The sequence below is a fragment of the Dryobates pubescens genome, chromosome 8 (genome assembly GCF_014839835.1).
Source record: "Dryobates pubescens isolate bDryPub1 chromosome 8, bDryPub1.pri, whole genome shotgun sequence".
Taxonomy (NCBI): Eukaryota; Metazoa; Chordata; class Aves; order Piciformes; family Picidae; genus Dryobates; species Dryobates pubescens.
Window position 1 is genome coordinate 5462270 of NC_071619.1, and position 22693 is coordinate 5484962.

Below are 22693 nucleotides of genomic sequence, written 5' to 3' on the forward strand. Positions count from 1 at the left end.
CATGGGGAAGAACTTCTTCCTAACATCCAATCTGAATCTCCCCACTTCCAGTTTTGCTCCACTTCCCCTAGTCCTATCACTACCTGACACCCTAAGAAGTCTCTCCTCAGCTTTCTTGTAGCCCCCTTAAGATACTGGATGGCCACAATTAGGTCTCCTCGGAACATTCTCTTCTCCAGACTGAATAGCCCCAACTCCCTCAGTCATATATATATACACACACACACATATACATACATACATATATAAATATATATATATAAATAAATCCTATAGATTTTAGTTAGAAAACATTTTAAAATGTGCTTGACATGCTGGCAGCAGAAATACAGTATGAAGTGCACAGAAAATCTACTATTTAAGTAAGGAAGAAAGAGACATTAGCCAGGCAGAGACATTAGGAGATAAATTATGAATCCCCAGTCAATCTCACTGAAGCAGCACCAGCACTGGAAGCAGACCCAGGGCCAGACTCTGGTAGGGTACCACTATGGACCCTAAGATTGCAAGTCCAAATTCAAGACAGACAATGTTCAGCTCAAAAAGCAAGACATGCTTTTCTACTAGGAATTTCCCCATGAACAACACTCATTAAATTGACACAAATCTTTCAGTCTTTGTCACAGATTTGTTTCAAATGGTAAATCACAGAGACATGCTTATTTTCTGGCCAGAGTAGCATAAAATTCCTGTTAACCACTGTTTGTCTCAGCTGGGCATTCAGTACTAACTCTTCTACAAGCCTCAGAAATACTGTATACAAACTTTTCCTCTCACTCTAAATAGCCCTTAATGTAAGATCTAATGACTGTCAGTAACCAAGATAAAGGATCATAGGATATTTTGTTCTGGAAAACAAAACAAAACATTTTTCCTGTGGATATAGCACAATTATGATATCTCAGGGACATGCATGTTAATAAGAGTAAAGAAGTTAAAATGAGTATTTCCCTAGGGTCTCATGGGAACACAAGACCTACTTCCAGATCTGGACAGTTTCATCGTACTTGGTTAAACACTTACTAAAACATATTTAAGAAAGCCATTCCTAGGTTTTGCAGTGTCCTCCTGGTTATTGTTCATTGGGACAAATGGCTCAGGGCAAAGAGGTTAAAGGGATACCAAGGAAAGAGCACGCAAGTGAGGCCGAGCACCAAGATACTGGGAAGTTGCCAGAGGGGGTTGAACGTTTGGAAGGGTAGCTCAGCTGTAACAGGGTTGAAACTCATCAGTAGTCATAAACCAAGCTGTTCTTGCATAATTTGTTCATGACTTTGTTCACTCTTTACACTGTCTTCTATGAACACCTATCTGCTGACTGTCATAGCTCTGTGTGCCACCAGACTTGCTACCCAACTTGTAAGCAAAATAGTCCTAGAGTTCAATACAAGCTATGTAGGGAGAAGTTAACCATTTGAGGTAAAAAAGTTCTGCCTTTATTTCTGAAGGTAACAACCTAGCACTGGGGAAGATGCTAACGAGAGCTGGTGAATGTTTCTCTGCTTCTTGCATTAAGGAATAAAAGCATTAAGGGAAGTTGCATTTGTGAATCGAAAGAGACAAAACTCATGAGGGGCCTAGAGCACAGCCCTATGAGGAGAGCCTGAGGGAACTGGGGTTGCTTAGCCTAGAGAAAAGGAGGCTCAGGGGTGGCCTTATTGCCCTCTACAACTACCTGAAGCCAGGTGGGGGTTGGTCTCTTCCCCCAGGCAACCACCAACAGAACAAGAGGACACAGTTTCAAGTTGCACCAGGGGAGGTTCAGGCTGGATATTAGGAAGAAGTTCTTCACAGAGAGAGTGATTGGCCATTGGAATGTGCTGCCCAGGGAGGTGGTACAGTCACCATCACTGGAAATCTTCAAGAAAAGCCTGGATGAGGCACTTAGTGCCATGGTCTAGTTGACTGGATAGGGCTGGGTGATAGGTGGGACTGGATGATCTTGGAGGTGTCTTCCAACCTGGTTGATTCTATGATTCTATGACTCTCTCCCTGTGCTTTCCATATGTGTTAGGATTTGAAGCCTAAACCAAAACTTGTTGATGTCAACAGGATGCTTCCTTTTAGGTGCCATTTCATTTCTCTTGAGTGACTAGACTATGGAACAGATCCTGTCTTCTCAGGATCACAGATCTGTTAGCAATAATTACAACAGACCAGTTGCAAGCTAACCCCAAAGCTGACGAAAATATAATTCTCCTTTTGAATTTAAAAAGATCAGGAGGCCCTGCATGGAGTAACGAGAAAGCCATGGTGAGCATTAAACAAACAGATGAGAGAACAAATGTGCCAGACACTTATAACACTGTATACAAATGTACCCTATTAATAGATTTCTCAATTGCACTAATTTTTAAAGAGACAAATCCCTGCAGATGAACCAAGCAGACTAACAGAACTGCATCTACTGGGTTATTCTTTAAAAAGCAGAAAGACAGATAAAATGAGAACTTAATTGAGAAGACCACTGGGATAAGATAAATTAGGTCCTCAAAAAGACACTAATTTAGATAATAAGAGAAGCCACATTACAATCAAAGTCTGATCATTCAAGATAAGTACATTGGAAAGTGTCATTTTCTGCTTTATTTCATTTCTTTAGGAAATAATCTCTTACTTCTCTGCTTCTACCCAAAGTACCACAAAACCCACCCCAAAAAAAACCCCATGTAAAGCCTCACACTGGTTTTTTACTGAATCCAACTCTCTTCTCCCATTTCTGAAATAGAAACTCCTTACCAAGGTTACTTCATCCACAGTCCACAGCTGTATATTAAATATCTTGCTACAGTGCTCAAGCTTTTCCATTTGCTTGTGGTATTTTCAGCATTGTTTACTGAACAATAAAACATTAACTCTATTCTCCCTCTAAACAAAAGCTTAATTAATCTTGCACAGACTTCAGTTTCTGGTATAAAAAAACCAAACCACTCCTACAGATAGCTGGAAAGGTATCAGACAGTAAGAAACTTTGAGATATTTATTTCATTCCCTAGACTGAAAGCAAGGTTGGAATTTGGTAACTTCATATAATATAAGCACACAGAGAAACTGATTTTGTAAGGTGCAAAGGTGCAGCATGTGGAGAATCAAATTTAAGTTGCTTATAAGTCACAACTTGTTTTATGCAACAGAGGTAACTAGCTATCAAGATAACTTACCACACAAAGTAGCAAGTCCAGTACCAGAGTCATTCAGTTAGAATTTCAGTCTCTCTGTAAAAAATACATCACTCAGAGTGAGAGAGACAAGTCCCTGTGCTCCAGAACTGAAAATCCAAGGTGTAGGAGTCACAGAAAGCCATAGCAGGCCACTTGGCCAGCAACAGCATAAAACTGTAATGACAGGCAGTCCATTTCTCTTGGGTGACATTTCAGTGACAATGTCAAAAGCAGGCCTTTCTCTTAGATATCCCTCACATGTGTAAATTCATTATGACAAGAGGAAGGCAAGAGAGCGTCACTGCTATCTTGCCTGGGGACACGATCACAGAAAACATCTGGTTGGAAGAGATCTCCAAGATCATCCAGTTCAACCTTCAGCTCAGCACTGAAGGGTCAATACTAAACCATGTCCCTAAGCACAAGGTCCACACACTGCTTAAGCACCTCCAGGGATGGTGACTCCAGCACTGCCCTGGGCAGACTATTCCAATGTTTGAGAACCCTCTCTATCAAGAATTATTAGGCAACCAGCCTAAACCTGCCCTGGTGCAGCTTGAAACCATTTCCTCTGGTCCTGTCACTTGCCACCAAGGAGAAGAGGCTGCCCCCTCCTCACTCCTGCCCCTCCTTTAGGTAGTTGTAGAGAGCCAAGAGGTCTCCCCTCATCCTCCTCTTCTCCAGACTGAACCACCCCAGCTCCCTCAGACACTCCTTATAGGCCACACACTCCAGGCCCTTCTCCAGCCTTGTTGCCCTCCTCTGAACACGCTCCAGAACCTCTATGTCCTTCCTGCAGTGAGAGGCCCAGAACTGAACACGGGGAAGTCCTTTGAGGACAGTCCATTACACAAACTAGAATTCCTTTCTAGCATTCTCAACCCAGTACCTTTCAGCCTTTTTGGAAACCCCAAGGGAAGCTGTGTTGAGGAATCAGTGCAATCAAATTCCCTTGGCTAAATGACCTGTGGAGCAGACCTTTACTGCCTCAGAGAGTCAAAACAGTTTCATTTTAATGTGGATCCCTCCCTTAGCCCATACAACTAGCCAGAACCAAAATCAGCCAAAGCCTAGAAACACATCAGACTTCTACCCAATCCATGGGAGATAGCAAAAGTAAATTCCCTAAGTCCTAAGAAGTTCTTCACAGAGAGTGATTGGCCATTGGAACAGGCTGCACAGGGAGGTGGTGGAGTCACCATCACTGGAGGTGTTTAAGAAGACACTGGATGGGGTGCTTGGTGCCATGGTTTAGTTGATTAGATGGTGTTGGGTGATGGGTTGGACTTGATGATCTCTAAGGTTCTTTTTCAACCTGGTTAATTCTATTCTATTCTATGAAGGACACAACAGTTAACTAGACATTGCATTATGGCTGGTCACCAACTGAGACACTGTACCAAAGTAAGGTATGTACACCTGCAATGATGACTGCACTCTTCAGACCACTTGTTATCAGTTAGCTCCAGGCACTGTTTAGACCTAGAACTACTCATGTCCACTGAATTTTCAGACTACATCTGGATTTAATGCATCCAGAATGACATTTGATCAAAAGAACAGTCTGCATAAGAAAAACTACAGTAAAATGGACATTTCCTGAAATGGATTTCAAGACAGCAAACACCCCACCACATTCTTGTATCCTTCAAACTATGACAGTCTTGTCACCATGGTATTTTAGGGTTTGATTAGCAGCTACAAAGAAAAAAACAGATTTCTTTTTTTTGAGCACATTTAGCAAATACTAGTTTTTATTTTTATTGAGTAATTGTAAGAACATTGCACCCTGCAAGTTGATGAGGATTTGACATCGATGGCAGGCAAGGGAAACAAACAGATCAGGAAACAGCAAGCGCTGGATATTTTCAATGCATGATCTAACCCCAGAAAACAAAAGAACCATTTTTCTTGCACTGCAGTTTGTCACCCTCCCAGTACAGACTTGTAAATTTACACAGGAGGCAAGACAATCCCAACCCAATCTTAAAATGTCTCAATCATTCAGTCTTTTTCCTTGACCCAACTTATCACTTATCTTCACAGCTCCCAGCAGTTTCACCAGGATGCTCTGTCTTCAATTTTTTATGAGATGGCTCTCCTGAGAGAAGAGATGTGCAATGCTCCAAGGATCGTGCAATCTCATCAATTGTCCATTTGTCTTCATAAAGGGCATGCTCCTCTAGCGTAAACGGCCCTTGTTTGGTTCGGGTCAGCTCTTGCATAGTGGCACAGGTAGAGAGTTCTACAGTTAAGGAGAAAAGAGCATTTAGGAAAAGTGCATGGTCAAGTTGAACAGTTTTCAACTCACTGATTTTTACGTGTAGCCCTCTGTACTGTTCGGCTTGGAGAATGAAGCTCATGAAGATTCATCACACATTTACATCTTCCTAGAGTTGAGCCAAGGAATTCCTTTGATTTCAATAAATCTCCAAGAGTTTAAAATCTGACAGGAAGTTGGCAAAAGGTTTTCCAGATTTCAATCAGAATGAAAAGAGGGGAAATAGTGACACAAGACATAAACAGAACGTTCTGTATTCACAAGTGATTTAGAAGCCCGTGTACTCTTTCGCCACAGACTTTGAGGCTTTAGCACTCCTTGCTTTTAAGAAGGATTTCTGACATTATTATTCTGATAGGTGGCACAGGATAAAAAAGAAAAATCATAAAGAAAAATAAAATCTATCAACAAATGCTCTGCTACAGTGAATAAAGACCAGTAGGATAGAGTAACCAGGAGGTACAGAACACAACAGCGAGCAACTACCTTGTAGGCACGCAAATATACTAAAATACTCTCTCTCATCCTATCTGATGCAGGAAGATTTTTACTGCATTTTAAATTTTAGACAAAAAAGAAACCAGCTGAGGACATTTGTCATTCCTCAGTTTGTCATTAAAGGACTAAATATAAGCCAGTATTCTCAGAAGGCAGTAACAGAATCTTTGACCAGCCTAAGCACAAATACCAACATTGAAATTCACAAGGTTATCCCACATCACTTGCTTTCTTGATCTGCAAATGTATCATTAAAAATAAATCTGAAATGGATTATCTCTTCTCCATCATGCAGTTTGATAGATAGAGAGCACAAGACAAATAACCCTTGGGGAAAGCAAATCCATTCACAGTTCAGGTAAAGGAGAAAGAAAACACTAGAAAAATCATCACAAATGCACAAGTCTTTCCAGCAGATAGGGTTTATTATGTGCATGGTAATGTTCTGTGCAATCTGTTTTCAAAATGTGATGAATAATGTTTAAAAAGACAGCATCCTTCTCCTGATCCTTAATCTGAGTGAGCTTTAACACATGGAAGAGGAAAAGTAAAATCCCTGCCTTGCCTTGTGTTATCTCACTCAGCACTATTACTCGCTCCATTTCTATCCCCTAACCCCCAAAGTCCTCTGGCAATTATTTAGCCTTCATTTCCCCATGCTCCCAAAGAAAATACTTTAGCATACAAAACCAAGTGATAGCACTACAATTCTGTAAAATAACATGCTGCAGGTCCAAAATAAAAAGAACCAACAACCAAACAACAATTTTTGTTCCACAGAACAGAAACATTCCTTAAACCTGCCATGGGTTTTTTTCATGCCTACCTTTGCCAATGTCACTGACTAGGCTCCTGACATAAAAGCCACCACCACATTCAACATCTGGAATGTTAAGAGTGACATGGTAAATTGCCAGTGCAATGTGAAATCGACTTTACATAGATAGCATGCCCCCACATAAATGTAAAAAAGCACTAAGCAAACAAGCCAGTGATAAAATATTTATAGGATGCAACATCAATTATTCATCCTGTAACATATGTGCGGGTGAGATTGCTAAGCTAGACAGGAGGGAAAGCAAATACAATGGCAAGTGAACTAACTCACTGGAAAATATGTACTTGCTGTGGTATGCTAACAAATGCACCAGTCCTGTCCATTTTAAAGGTTTCAGAAGGTTGTTTCCCATTTCTAATGATGAAAAAAAGTTATTTTGAGTATAGTCTAGACTGACTAACAATGCTTTTAAGATACTGAGCACAGGTAGCTCCAACAAAATGAGTAAAACTCACCTTTAACTCCCCCTGCTCTCTCAGTCTCTTCCCCTGAGAGCCTGTGATCCACTGCTAGTCACTCAAGCATAAAGGCTGAAGTAACACAGCACTGAGTTTCTGTCACTCATACCTGCTCATCATAGAACACCTAGTCCATCAGAGAACTCTGGGTCAACTAGGAAGCTGATCAATGCAAGACATTATCTTGACCTCACAGTAGCATCAAACATTTACAACAGTCTTTCTGGTTTATTTATTAATGTACTTCTTAATGCACTACCCAAGTTTCTTCATGTGTGACAGAAGGAAGGATAAGATCCTGCCTCCTCAGCTGAGAAAGAGGTCTGACTAAATGATGCCAGACCTTGCTACTCCCTGAGAGACATCCCAGAAGAACTGGGCATCTGGGCAAAAGACTGGGCAAAGCCAAACAAGCAGATCTGAGAAAGGAATGAGCTGGATGTTGCAAAATCATGGACAGATGCAAATAATCCCCTGACCAGCCTCTCAGAATTTTCCCTTACAGAAAGATTACATTTAAGCAGCTTAACTTAAAACCAGAATGCGGTGCTTTTACTGCAGAGCAAAAGCCTCTGCACGTGGGCTCACACCAAAACAAGTAGCTGAGAGAAATGAAACCCATTTCACTATATTTTTTCCCCCCATTCTGAGCATAAATAAGCAGTAACAAGCTGGGAACATCCCTCTATGTAGTAAGCTCTGGCCTTTACCCAGTGTGAACAGTGGTGGCTGGAACTGCTGGAGAGAGAGACTGTACACTTTTACTGGCCGAGCAGGCTTGGCCTCGACTGCTTCTCCTCTCTTCATCAGAGTTGATAGCCTTTCTCCATCCTTCTTCAAAGCTGAATAGCTGATCAGACAGAGCATGAAAATGTGTGTCATACGGTTGCAAGAAAACAAGTATCCATCCTACAGATCCTGTTAATATCATACTACAGCAGCAGGCATTTTACCCTCCTAATCCTCTTCAAGTGCTCACAAAAAAACACTCCAACAAAATCAGCTTCGGAAATCTCTTGGACACAGAATCATCTCATTCACCAGCAGCTATGTAAACTGGAAAACAAGAGATGGTCTTCTGCTTATCTCATTCTGTATGGATTTAAAAGACTTTCATCACTCAGTTTGTAGTTTATGATACAAAGGGTTTTTACAAAGGGACACAACACTTCCAGCTGCCCCTAACATACTGCCTCTCAAAAGTGTCAGGATGCTAATGTTGAGCTGAGCACTGGAAGGCGCTCAGGCAAGTAACTGTAATTCTGCCTTGGACCTTTCACAGAATCACAGAAACATTCAAGGTGGAAAAGACCCTCAGGATCACCAACTCTTCCCTGAAGAGCAACTGCCATGTTATGGAGCCTTGCTCTAGGCTGTTTAGGGAAGTACTATAGAATTAACAGTAATAATGATTTCACTGATTACATGAAACTTTACCCAATTCTCCAACTTTGGGCTTGCCAGAAAGATGAGCATAGACAAATAATAACAAAAAGATCTTGCTCAATTTAGCACAGTGCAATCTGAAGCAGGTCACATGAAGCAGAACACCTCCTGAATGACTGACCTGACCCTACAGTGCTCACAGTGGAAGTGGAGTAACCGACCCATGGCAAATGCAAAGGAAAGCACAGTTAGCTTAAATCACCATGAAAGCCATCTGTCACAAGGTAAGTGCTTCCACACTGCCAGCTACTATGGCTCACCTGACTAGAAGAAATTTGCTAAGCTATGGAAGCTCAGTCACTAATCACTCATTCATACTCTTTAAGTTTCCACAAAATTAATTGAAGGCACTTCCACACAGATGTCAGAAAGCATCCTCTTACCCCACAACTAAAATTAAAGACTTAAAGCTTTGCTTTCTAATTGGAGGAGTGGGTACCACCACACCCTGCAAAGCTGTTTAGGACATTAACCATTAAAAAAAACATACTCCAGGTTACCATTTGTGGTGGATGGACATGACCTGCAGTTGCAAATGCCAAGCTCCTAAGCCTGCCTTGCCTCTATCCTCCTGCCAAAATGTGTCCTTTTATTTCTGAGAGAACCGACTTCTGTTGGCAAGTCCCATCAGCTGAACACAACTGCCAAGAGCATCTCAGCATTGCAGAACTTACAGTGGAGGAACCTGCATTATGTCCCCTGTGAACTTCTGCAGCACATTTTCAAGGTCTCCTTTTGTTATCTGGTCTGTAGAAAGAAAACAGTAAGGACCTTAACACTGATTGTTCACATGGCAGTAATGGCATCAAGCATGTTCTGCAAACAGTTACAAGGGAGCGTTCCCCCTCCTCTTAATGCAGATTGTGTGGAAAACACCACAAGAGATAAAACCCAGAATGTAGGTGGGAGTGGGAATTACTATGAAAAGAGTGGAACAAACTGTCCAAGGTGATTAAGACAGTCTGGTGGCTTTCAGAAGGGCAGAAATCCCAATACAGACAGGGCTCCAAATTCTACAAAAACTACAAAATTTGTCCTACCCTATTTTTTTGTTAAAAAAAAAAATAAAAGGAATAAAATGCTCATCTAACCTTGGCAACTTCTCTTTAAGAATACCTAACTGTGAGGAAAAATAGAACAGATTATTAGAGAACAAAAGCTTTGTGGGTTTTTTTTCCCCTAGTCAAGGGAAAGACTGCATCTGGAACAACACATCAAATGTCTGTATCAAACAACTAACCTGCAAATGCACAGCAGGGTATTGATATGTATTAAGAAAGGCAATTTTATTGAAGAGATCCTGTAAAAAGAAAGATAGCTGCTTTAGGCAATCTACTCTCTTTCAAGAATGCACATACAGATCTGTCCCACTTTTATAAGAAGGCTATAACCCAAGTAGCTGATTGCACTGCTCCTTTGAAATACTCCTCAATAGAGTTGACATTCATCCCTAATTTGTTCAGAGCGTTCAAACATAGTATCTGTAACCACAGTGCACTTCAGTGCATTTCTACTGACTAGAATCTACTGACTACTTGACTAATCCTGTTTCTCTTAAGTTATACCCAATTAGTGTCACCCTGCTAAGTCAACAGCATCCTGAAACACAAACCAGCCAAATGTTCTTTATTGAATCTTCTGTTTTGGAACAGACTTCTACTTGCAAACTTTACAAAACAGATGTATTTGATGCTGTAAGGATAAAAAGAATTTCTTTCTACAGCAGCTTTGGAAGATGGCAATGTGGTATCTCACTTTAGCCAAGCACACTTTGCAGCCTCAAGAGCAGATGCTGTCCCTAGGCCCCAGCAGCTGCCTCAAGAAGTCGAGAGGCACAAGTCAGTCAGGGATTGCTGAAAGGCTGCTGTACATCAGAATACAAGGCAAAACCAATAAAGTTATGCAGCAAGTCTGCATCTTCTTCTGAAGGGCTTCTTACATGGTTACTTCAATTTTCTCTTTGTATTACTCTAGTTCAGCCTACACGGTGGACAGTTAGGATGACCCAATTCTATGCTGGTGATCCTGTCAGTCTTGTGGTGAACCCCAGATTGCTTCAGGCTAGAATTTAGTCTTTAAGATCTAAGCATCAGTGTCACTTGGGCTTCTCTTTGAATTTTCACCTCATGAACTGCATTTGTGGCTAGGGAATTTAATGAGACACCAGAGTTGAGTTCCTGCTCTGATCTCATATTCCCCTGATTGAGAGGTTACATCTACAGCCTCTGAGGAAATCACACACACTATAGGCAATCTCTGCCTCTGGAAAAAAAAAAAAAAAAGAAGAATTCCCAGGTGAGGAATGATGCATTAAGCCATTAACAAACAAAGCTGTGTGGTGTGTTAAAGTAAATATTTACAGATGAGTTTGCTATGATCTAGAATAAACCACATTTGTCTTCATGGCACAAGCTGGCGAGTATTATGTTCTGAAAACCTAAAAACATGCTGCTTTTTTTTCAAGCATTTTTCAGGCTTTGTGCTGGACTGGTTTGGATTCTTGCTGTTTCCTGGAACAACATACAAGCTGGTAGAGCTTTCACTCAGCTCTCAGTCATAAAGGAATGCTCTATTAATCTGATCCCAAACAAACAGTTTCACTATGTGTAAACTGTGTATTTGTGCCAGGCATCAGATTGGAGTCACGGCTCTTGCAGGGCACAGAGCCCACACTGAAGAACCAGCTCCTTCACAACTTTTCAGCTCCTTCACAACTTTTCAGCTCCCATAGGGGAGGGAAATGCAGTCCTGCTGGACAGAACCAGCTGCTTTTAGACCCTACCCCACCAAGCCTCCCTCATCTGACCATGGGCTTGGGTTTACGAGGTTAACATCTTGCCTGGTCAGCAAGTTTAGGGAAGCATTTGGAGTCAACCCTCTACCAAACGTGAAACACAAGCTTCAAATCTCAACACTTCCTTTCCCCATTTGAATTCCCTGGGTTGAGAGATGTTTCTCCAGGACACATCTGTCACAGATCCTAGCTGCCCTTGCCAGCCAGAGTGAGCCTGCTCCTCCCAATATCCCTATGGGAATTACCAAACATCCTCATATGTTACACCACAGAGCACAAGTTTTTGTTAGAGGATGGATTTACAACTGCAGTTTGGGGAGGGGCATGGCAGCTGCTACTCTGTTTCACAGTGATTCCAGTGAGGACTGTCACAATTTGGCCCAGGAGATTAACTGCATCCAGACCCCAAGAGTTACAAACAGCCTTAGCTTAGAGCAAAACGGTTTTAACTGCTCTGTAAGCACACAGTTTAGAATACATTCAATTCAACACCATTTTCCACATTCCTTCCTAAGCCCTTAGGCCTACAGTGGAGTTATGTGATCTCTGCACAGGTGATGTGTCTTCCAATGGAAAGTTCTATCAGCATCCCACAGCACCCAAAACTAAGGTCTCCAAGGCTTCTGAAAACATTGAAAACAAGCCTATTGGCTTGCAGTAGGAAAATGTTTATGAACAGTTTTGCTCCTGAACACTGTTGATTGTTGATTGATTCACTTGCTAGAATCAGAAATGAAGTTAATCAAAGTTACCAAAACAAAAGCTGCCAATTTGTGCCACAACCTCAGGAAGCCTTCACTGAAGGGTGATACTGTCCTGTGCTTGTTGTCAAACTGCACCAAAACAGAACACAAGAGCTACCCATGACAGCTCAACAGAGCTTTAACCTTAACTCTATCTGGCCCAGCATAAATGATTTACAGACAAGCAGAATACTGAAAAGAATAGTTTTCCCAAACCATTCAGGTAGTTCTATTAAATATATATTTCAGAATAATCAGCAGAGACCTGCAAAAACTCCTCATGAACTCTGTACTCCATGTCTGGATATAGTCTGTAGTCAGCTGGGAGGAAGTGGGTTTCAGAATGCACATTCCTGTGCACAGCTACAAACATTAAAAAAGGGCTACAAACATTAATGTGCTCAAGAAAACATCAGAGGAACACTAAATGCTTACTTGCTTCCCAGTTCAGCAGCTGATAGCCTGGGAGCCGTATGAAATGTAATTTCACATGGAAATGCAAACTCATTGTCTGATAAAGAACAAACAAAAAACTAGGAGAATTTCAGGAGGGAGGAAAGAGCTCCTTAAACCCAAGGAGCTTTCTTCAGTGCATCCTTTCACTGAGACTACATGGAATACACCACAGTTTGCCTCCTGAACTGCTGTCTAGGGACACTGAGGACTAAAATGTAACACTCTTATAGTTCATACAGCAGGCAACTTTCTGCAAGCACTTTCCTCTAGGAGTCCAGTGAAGTCATTCAAGAAGAGTTTCATATGTAATGCAAGCTGGTTTAGTGCACTGTGTCTGCACTAAGGTCCAGTCCTGGATTGCTGCTGGTCATGCAGGATTTGTAGTCCCTAGCAGATGCACTGCTTCTCCCAGAATCCTTGTAGGTTTCAAAGAAAAGCTGTAATTCAGCTCAAATACCTGGTTTGCCTGTTCTTGGAGTACCAATTAGTGTTAGGGATTAGAGATGATGGACCACCCAGATAATCCTGCAGAAAACCAAGCTGCTTTGGAGAAGACACTGGAAAAGATGAGAAATACCTGCTTTGTTAGAAGAGGGAGAAGGAAGGAAATACAAACTGTGTAGGTAGCATGGAGAAAAAGGAGTAGTATGCATGATGTCTGCTTGTTCTGAAAAATTCCAATCTGACTGATTTGCACCAACACAGAAAGCAACTGACACCAGTTTCAGAAGTGTTTATTTCAGCCGTCAGTTTCAGCAAGAGGGAACTTTGTCCAGCACCCAAACTGCAGTGCCCCACTAATGCCAACACGCTGTTCAGGAGACTGCATGGAGTGGATCATGCAACTCATTTAAGTTTGAAAAGACAAGCAACTCAAAAAAGGGCCTATTTTTAACCCAAATCAGTTCCCAACCCCCAGTTTACCAGAAAGCTAACCCACCATAACAGAGGAGGCAGTGCAGCGGTGGGAACTACTGTAACAAGAGCTGCAGTAAAAGAAATGTTCGTGCAAATAACATTCTACATTCTGCCTGCAGGAAACAAAACAAAAAAGCAAAACCAGTGCTCAAGGAACAGATTTTAATTAATTGACCACAGGAGTTGCACCTACTTAAAGTGGTATTTCATAGTTTATATGTATCTGCGGTGAACACTACTCAGTGCAGCAGAACCGCGACATTCCATTTGCTCAGTTAGATGAGTCAGAAGCCCTGGAATGGGTTGTCCAGGGAGGTGGTTGAGGCCCCATCCCTGTAGGTGTTTAAGACCAGGCTGGATGAGGCTCTGGCCAGCCTGATCTAGGGTGAGGTGTCCCTGCCCATGGCAGGGGGGTTGGAACTAGATGATCCTTGTGGTCCCTTCCAACCCTGATTGATTCGATGATGTGAAACCCAAGAAAGCGTTTTCTCTGACCATGATGAAGTGACAGCAGCTCTGACACCCTGTGGATTCTCAGCCCTTCAGAAGCTTAGAGGAAGACTTAGAACTTGGTCCTGAAGCAAAAGCAAACACTCCAACATCTCTGAACATTACCTAACAAATAACACTATTTAGAATGCCCCATAAGGTTAATGTGGGCAAGAAATTCACACTTGCCTGCCTTGTGCCAAATGAAAAAAATGCAGAAGAAAGAGATTGGGGTGAGAGGTGGAATCCAGGCTACTTTTTTCATCATGTTGTTAAAAAATAAATAAATAAAAAAGATAATTTACTTCTTGTACCTATTACCAGGTACCACAAACAGTGTGGGACCTGCAGAGTTGCCAAGCAACCAGGTACTTCTTTGTTTTTAGTTCTTTCTTTCTTCCCCGGGTTGTGAAATAACTAATGGCAAATATATTTGTAAAACTAACCAGAGACACACCATTGTTTCTAAGATGCACTGGGTATTGTGGAATGTCCACCCCAACAAAGATACAGTCAGGATTTGTTCCAAAGCCTTAAACTGCGGGTCAGAAAAGTTCATTTATTAAAGCTGCTAGGACACAGAATGCAAGCAAGAGCGAGATTTGGTAGGTGAACACATGTAGAAAGTAGTTTATGCCATTCTCATTTTACATCAAGCAGTCTGCAGTCTAAGGGGCATCCTAGAGGGAGGATCTAAGCACTTTATTCCTCCACTGGCCTTGAAGGGTGTTATTCATGGGACTGCACACTGAAAGAGGACAAATTTACTGGACACAGCATGCCATTTGTCAGCCTGTCAAAGATTTAAAATGACACAGTCCTGCCCAATTCTATTTTCTCCTGCCTAATCTAATGCCTGGCTTGTTTTGTCCAACATAAACGAACACTTGCACTGGACATAATTGTATGAAGCTGGTCTGAATTACACGAGCACTGAAGTTGAAGATGAGATAATCTTAGCTTGAGTTCACATTTAAACAAACATTTCTTCCTCTCTTCTATGACAGAGGCCATTTTAGCCTTCAAATTACATCAAGTCTGCAGATACATTTATGCTTACCATAAGGTTTTTCTTCAGTTACTTTTCCTGTAGCATCTAATGTATCAGTAGCTTTGCCCAGCAGTCCAATGGCAGTGTACTTCTGGGAAGGAAAAGGAGAGATTAGTCAGTCAGGTCTTCAAGGTTCTTTTGTTCAGGCTCTTTCCCTGTTTTTTTTTTTATACATACACTGTAATTACCAAGTACTTCAAATCAGGACAGAAGGAATACTATATGAATAATCAATCCAGCAACTCTATGGCTGAGCAAAACTAAAGATGAAAAGACACTGAACTAAACAAACATTAAATCCTGCACTACATATGCCTAGGGTTTCCAAAACCCTATGGAGTTTTAGAAATCCCAGGATGCAGCAAGATGGAATCTAATGTTTACTATAAATACAGCAATACCATAAAGAAGTAATAGGGTGGTAAAACTGAAGTTTTTGTGGGGTGTTACATGTCACTGTTGAAGTAAGGTACACGGAGCACCTCTCACAACTTTTCAGTTCCTTCACAACTTGAAACAAAAACAACCAAACACAGAACCCCACAAAGACCTCTACTTCTGAAAGCAAAGCATACAGCTCCCAAAGCAACGTATTACACAGTTCTGCCATGAAAAGTAGTGATACTCAATAGCCTACAGCAGGGCTTTGGAACCTCTGGAATGTGGTAAGGACCTCGTGACCAGTACATGAAGTGCAAGGCTATCGACTGACATCTCTGCTTGTCATGGATTCTCCAAATATTTCCATTTCAGGAATATATTTCCATTTTCAGGGTTCTTCTCTAAAGAATTTTTCAGTGTGTATGTGTTTGCAGCTTGCAAGAAGGATGCTCCCAGGCCAGTAGCTCTTGTCCTTGCTGCATTTCACCTGATGTCCTTGTGTTGCATGTTTTCACCCTGAGTACTGCCAGGCTGCAGGCATGTGGCAGAATCTGCTAGGGTTGCCAGAAGGCTTCCCATGAACCCACTGGCTCACATCTTTTCATGTGGCTGCCAACATACAAAGACTCACTCTGTAACACAAGTTTGGGTCAAGTTTGGAAATTACTTCAGGCATCACTCCTCGTGGTTTGACCCGCTGCCTATCCCATTCCATTTTCCTCAACACTATGTTAAGTCCAGGGGCCGTCAAAGTAAAGCATTTACATAGCCTGGAACAGAAAAATTAAGGTGTTCCACACAGCTAATTCTCAGGAAGGTTTCAATGCTCTTACTCCCAAGGGAGCTAACACATATTTGAAGCAAGTCATTAAAGGGTGTATCTTCTAGAAGCTGGCTGACCAGATTCTACAGGAATGCATACAAACAGGCACAGGCACTAACAATTTTACTCTTTGATGCAATATAACCTTTCTCGTGTACTTGTGAAGTAGAAACACGCTCAGGCAATACTAGTGTGGGCTTACAAATCACACCTACAAAATGAGACCAGGAAGACATGCCTTGATTTTGTTCCACTTGACAACCTGCCACTTCAATGTACTTCTGCAAGCAACTGCCACAAACTGGAAGCAGCAGCAGCAATAGTCAGACAAAAGGCAGGGGAGTGCAGACTTCAATATAATAACTGTATTCTTTGCTTACTGCACGAAGGCTGCTTTTGTCCTAAATACTGCAGATGTCTGAATCCCCTGATAACTCTGCAAACTTAAGACACCTTAAAAATCAAAATTCTTGGAGCTTGCATACTTCTGGAATGCATGGAAATGAGAGGAAGAATGGATGAAGGCTGCTCCACAACAAATAGTAAAATAAACTTTACAGTATCTGATTTGATGACTACCAACATTGTCTGCTTTCTGAGACACTTAATGATTGAATTCTTAACGTTTAATAGCATAGCTAGAAAGGAGACACTATTAAACAACTACTCCAGAGGTTAATAAAACATGTGAGTAGACCTTCATCATTCTAGAATGATAAATATTTCAGCTGTTCAGAAAAACACACAATCTCCAGATGTTTCCAAATCAAAGTACTGATACTACTTCACTTCGAATCACTTTCTTCCTCTTAATTCTGGCTTGGCTATCACTTCACCCTGTCTGTTAAACATAGTTTTATTTGACCTACCAGGAACATAAAGAGTGTAATCTGTTTATATGTAACTAGAAACTGTATGCACAAAGTGGTCCAAAATTCAATACTTGACTTCCTGCAAAAGGCCACCCAATATGTAAAATGAGCATCCTTAAAAATTACTCACTAATGCCTGTTCCTTACAGAAGCCTTTAAAGTCACAAAAGACTCAAGACAGCAATGCATTAAAACACAAAGAAGGCTGTAACAGGTCAGGGAATTAAGAGTTATATTTGGTTTATGATCAGTGTCTGGAGTGCCCTTGAGTATCTACAATTATATATCATAATTCTTACTAGCCACTTAATAGGGTTTACATCCCCTTTGTTAGTGTGCAGGACCTGCAGCTTGTAGAAAAGAACAGGAGAGTCCAGACTTATCTATTGTTCCTCTTATTTTGTGTCAAAACTCAGTGATAACTCTCTTTAGACACTAACTCACACTGCCCCCAGAAGCACCCAATGGATTCTGAGTCATTTAATAAGTCTTTGGTGACCTTTTCTCACCTGTCTTGGCAATCATTTACTACTTCCAGTTTTATAAAATACATCTAGGGGCACTCTTCCTGCACTCTCAGATTACAAATCACTGCAGGAACACAGACAGCAACTGCTCATAACCACGCTGCTTCAGCCCACTCAACCTGAAACCAAAAAAGCAAGGCAGTAGGTGTAGCAGGCAGTGGAAAAGGCTCACAAGTGTGGACCGTGATGGGAAACATTCTTCTATTGGCAGCTCATCAGAGAACACACTGCCAATCAATAGCTCCTACATCCTTGCCCTCTACTTGTCTTAAGAGACCAGGACCCAAACCATTTAAAGATTAAAAGCAGAACCTCAGCTTTCCTACAGGATTCCACAGCATGCAAGTGTAGTGCATTAGAAGCCAAGATCAAGCATTCCCAGTCACAACTTGCAAGCACTGCAGCATCACACATTAATTCCAGCTTCTAATGGTGGTCAACACGGTCCCAAGGTGGAGCCTCACCACTGTATACACTCTGAGGGCACCCAGACCTTGCCAAAACTGCAATAGGGAATTGCTACATCTCTCAGCCTTCTAGAAAACCATTTTTCTCAGGATCATGGCAACTGAAACAAAAAAGCAGCACAGCGGTCAGAAGCCTTCAGGCATAAGCACCTCTTTCATTTGTGCTAGTGTGGAGTCAGCCTCAAGAAGATGCCTTACAGCAACAAACCACTGCACTCTGTCACTGATAATGTGGAAAGTCTGCCACACAGACTGGGGGATGGGTGGATGCAACTTCAACAAGACCAGAAAGACAGCCAAGTGCTTTGGCAGTAATACGCTTTCTACCATACCTGTGACTAGAAAGAAACATGCCAGGACCGGAGAAAGAACGAGATTACAGGAACCCATAAAGAAAGACTTTATAAACCCTTTAATAGATCTGACAGATCCTGAACAGAGGAATTTCATTTCAGAGTCACAACCACAGGGCACAGTCAAAATTCTCCCAAACAATAAACCATATGATGTTTACAGCAATGTTTTAGAAAGAGAATAGCTATCACTTGGCTTCTTTATTTCACATCCAGTTTCAGAGAAATCCTTATATGAACATGGAACGGGCAAGTATACCCACAAAAAGAGAAAGAAAAAGGCAAGACTTTACCAGTATACAGATCTAACTGTGAAGGGAGGAAGAAGAGGAAAAGGAAGAAGAATCCCCTCCCATTTGAGGGACTGTACAGCCAACATAGCTACTAGGTGCACAGCCCAGCCGGGGGGAGCTCCTAGAGCCTGAAGCCCCTGGGCTGACTGCCAGGCATGTCTGCCCCACTTATCAGTACAAATGCCAGGCAGACCATGGAATGGAGCTTCCCAGTTTTAACTGTTAATACATCAAAGTTTTATTTGGAAAGAAGCCAGAGACTTGAAATCTTAAATGACAGCATGTTTTAAAAGCTTTTTCAAACATGGAGAAGCAACACCTTGGAAGAGCTAGACAGAAACACAAGTCATTATGAAAAAAAGGTCACTAGTAGCTGTCAGGAAGATTTTCAGATGGCTCCCTGCAAGAATTTCCCAGGCAAGCATGTCTCTGGAAGAGGCAGTTCAAAAGAGTTCATCCAAGGATGACCCATTTTCTAATCACAGCAACAACTGAACACAGAAGTATAAAAGGAAAATAAATAAATAAAGGCTACAGTCCCATGTGCAAGAGACTGAGAGCTGGGCAAGTGAAGCCATATTCAGTAACACCACAAAGTCAATCCATGTAAACCCATGTCTGCTTGTAGCTTACAAGCGCAGGAAAGCAAAGCAAAACAAATAAACAAACAAAACCCAACACCAAATGCTTTGAGAACCTGAAGGAGAACGGAGTGAGCACACAGCAGGCAAGCACAGATCAGAATCAGTGCCCTAGAGCCAAAGCCAGTCCTCGTGTTTGGTTTGAGCACTTCCATTTTTATAGACACAGGACACAGAGAGAGTGAAGAGGCCTTAACCTCTCAGTTTTAGAGTCACATTCAGTTTGTGTGTAATGAGTTCTACACCAAAACTATGGTGGCCTGGATTTAATATTTACATAACTTCTATTTGCTGTTTGTGTAACATTAGCAGCTACCAGTGGTTTCCAGTATGCTAATCACTCACCAAACCAGAAGAGTGCATGAGGTAGACAAACAAGCTGGGAAAAAAAACAAACCTCAGGGTTGCCATAGTTTCAATTATTTTCCAAAACAAAGCACTCTCACTAAGCAGATTCCAATATATTAAAAGCACAGAGCCTTAATCTCTTAAAAGCAGGTTGCACAGAGGCAAAATAAAGACTGCAGAAGGAGGGAGGAGTATTTTATGATAGAGCAAGTTCAAAATTATCAAGCACAAAACATGTCCTCTTTATATATACAAACATTACAACTTCTCTTCTCTACCCTTCATTCTTTCTCCCAAAAGAAAAAGCTGACTTTGTGCTAAGCCTGCACTAAAATTTATAGACTGCTAGATGCTGTAATTGTACTGTCATTGCTGAAGAACTATCTGATCTTTACTCTTGGATTAACAGGGTTTTCTGACCTCTTATGTCAGCTTATTTTAAAAGTTCAAACATATGGGGTGACAAGATTTTCAATGTGAAGAACTAGAACCACCTGTAACAGGGGAACCCACAAGCGATACTTTACCTGGAGTGCAGAGAAGCTTTAAAGCGGCAGCTAAAAACTGGCAAGTTTAAATTTTAGTGTCAGACGGAGGGCAGGAAAGGGGATGAGAGGGAGATCAATCCCTACAGTAACAGGCACACTTGGTCACCCAAAATAACACCATGGCCACACATCACTTATAAATGCAATATGGGCTCAGAGAGCATCCAAGAGGGGATGCTGTATAAAGTGCAACAGTAGCTGCTTACAACCCACAGTCGCTTTGCAAACCTCTCTGACACTTCTCTCTGTTGCAACCTATCCCATTCCCCAAAAATGTCTCAGGTTGGCTCTTAAATTCCATCTTCAGCTTTAGTACCTACTCTTTAACCATCTCCTCATTCTGTCTTTTAGCACCAACACCACAGCTTATAAAAAAACCAAACAAACCAAAGATGCCCTTCAGCTTCTATCCAGCTTTAAAGGAAATTCATAACCCTCTGCCCAGAAATACCTGCTCTTTCCAGTGGGGTAAGACTTTATAGGTACATACAAATTCACAGTTAAAACTGAATATATGAATGTATGAAAGCCTTTAAGTGAATTCAGTCCCATGTGGGTCCATGTCCCAGTGGAGGCCAGTGACAAGCGGAGTCCCTCAGGGATCAGTCCTGGGACCAGGCTTGGTCAACATCTTTGAGGGTGCAATGGACAGTGGCATTGAGTGCACCCTCAGCAAGTTTGCTGATGACACCAAGCTGTGTGGTGCAGCAGACACACTGGAGGGAAGGGATGCCATCCAGAGGGGCCTTGACAGGCTGGAGAGGTGAGCACAAGCCAGCCTCATGAGGTTCAACAAGATCAAGTGCGGGGTCCTGCATCTGGGTCGAGGCAATCCCAGGCACAAATCCAGGCTGGGCAGTGACGGGCTGGAAAGCAGCCCTGAGGAGAGAAACTTGGGGGTGCTGGGGGAGGAGAAGCTCAACATGAGCTCTCAGTGTGCACTTGCAGCCCAGAAAGCCAATCACATCCTGGGCTGCATCAGGAGAAGTGTGGCCAGCAGGTCAAGGGAGGTGATTCTCCCCCTCTACTCAGCTCTGGTGACACCCCACCTGGAGTACTGCGTCCAGTTCTGGAGCCCCTATTACAAGAGGGATATAGACATGCTGGAATGTGTCCAGAGAAGGGCCACGAGGATGATCAGAGGGCTGGAGCTCTTCCTCCTATGAGGACAGACTGAAGGAGTTGGGGCTCTTCAGTCTGGAGAAGAGAAGGCTCCGAGGTGACCTAATTGTGGCCTTCCAGTATCTGAAGGGGGCCTACAAGAAGGCTGGGGAGGGACTTCTCAGGATGTCAGGTAGTGATAGGACTAGGGGGAATGGAATGAAGCTGGAGGTGGGGAGATTCAGGCTGGATGTGAGGAAGAAGTTCTTCACCATGAAAGTGGTGAAGCCCTGGAATGGGTTGCCCAGAGAGGTGGTTGAGGCCCCGTCCCTGGAAGTGTTTAAGACCAGGCTGGATGAGGCTCTGGCCAACCTGATCTAGTGTGGGGTGTCCCTGCCCATGGCAGGGGGGTTGGAACTAGATGATCCTTGTGGTCCCTTCCAACCCTGACTGATACTATGATACTGTGAAAGACACTGCTATGCCCAAGACACAGCGAATTCTAAAAGGCAGCGCACTAAGAGCACCTTGTAATTACTAGGTCCGCTACCAAACCCATGGAGAATGGCTAGATTAAATCTGTTAACATCTTTCTTCTTTTCTTTTTTTTTTGTCTCTGTGATTTTCATTAAGAAACAGCCTTGATTTTTATTTTTAATGAATGCAAGCAAGAACTGCCCATGTAGCACAGACACACACACAATTACAGAAGGGTCAAGAGGAAAGAACGCGACATTGACCTCATGAATGGCAGCACAGAAAAAAATCAGTCAAGCATGCTCTCCAAATATTCTGCATTTTTGGAGGAAAGATCTTCTGCAGCACAATAGGTGCAGTCTCCTCAAGATTTTGAACAGTTTAAAGAAAAAAAAAAAGTGAGAATATTAATAGAGTGTGAAGCTGAGCTATTAATAGGTTAGACTCTGGGGTGAGCATAAAAAAAGACTTGAGAAATACAAAGCATGCTAAGCCAGCTTACTAACACTAACACAGTACCACTGCAGGAAAGGGTCTATCTATACTATCTGACAGCTTCTTCTTCTACAGTTTTCTTTTGGGGACACTTAGCAGGGCAAGAGAGAGTAGATATTCAAACCAGCCTCTGCTCTTCTTTGGATTTGTTACCGAAAAAATGGGTTAAAGAATGTATCACATGATTTGCAGTAGCAGGTAATCAAAGATGTTGACAGCATGCAACATCCAAGG

The 22693-nt window shown here is 42.1% G+C and overlaps 1 protein-coding gene across 1 annotated transcript in view; it reads right to left on the minus strand.

Moving 5' to 3' along the window:
- Positions 1-4897: 4897 nt before the first annotated feature.
- Positions 4898-22693, minus strand: part of TRUB1 (TruB pseudouridine synthase family member 1) — a 36447-nt gene continuing 18651 nt past the window's right edge. The window contains exons 4-8 of the mRNA XM_054163875.1: positions 15143-15224; positions 9357-9429; positions 7947-8086; positions 6767-6823; positions 4898-5406 (exon numbers count right to left, since the gene is read on the minus strand). Coding sequence (XP_054019850.1) covers positions 5192-5406; positions 6767-6823; positions 7947-8086; positions 9357-9429; positions 15143-15224 — 567 coding nt within the window. The 3' untranslated portion in view covers positions 4898-5191. The remainder of the gene's footprint in view (positions 5407-6766; positions 6824-7946; positions 8087-9356; positions 9430-15142; positions 15225-22693) is intronic.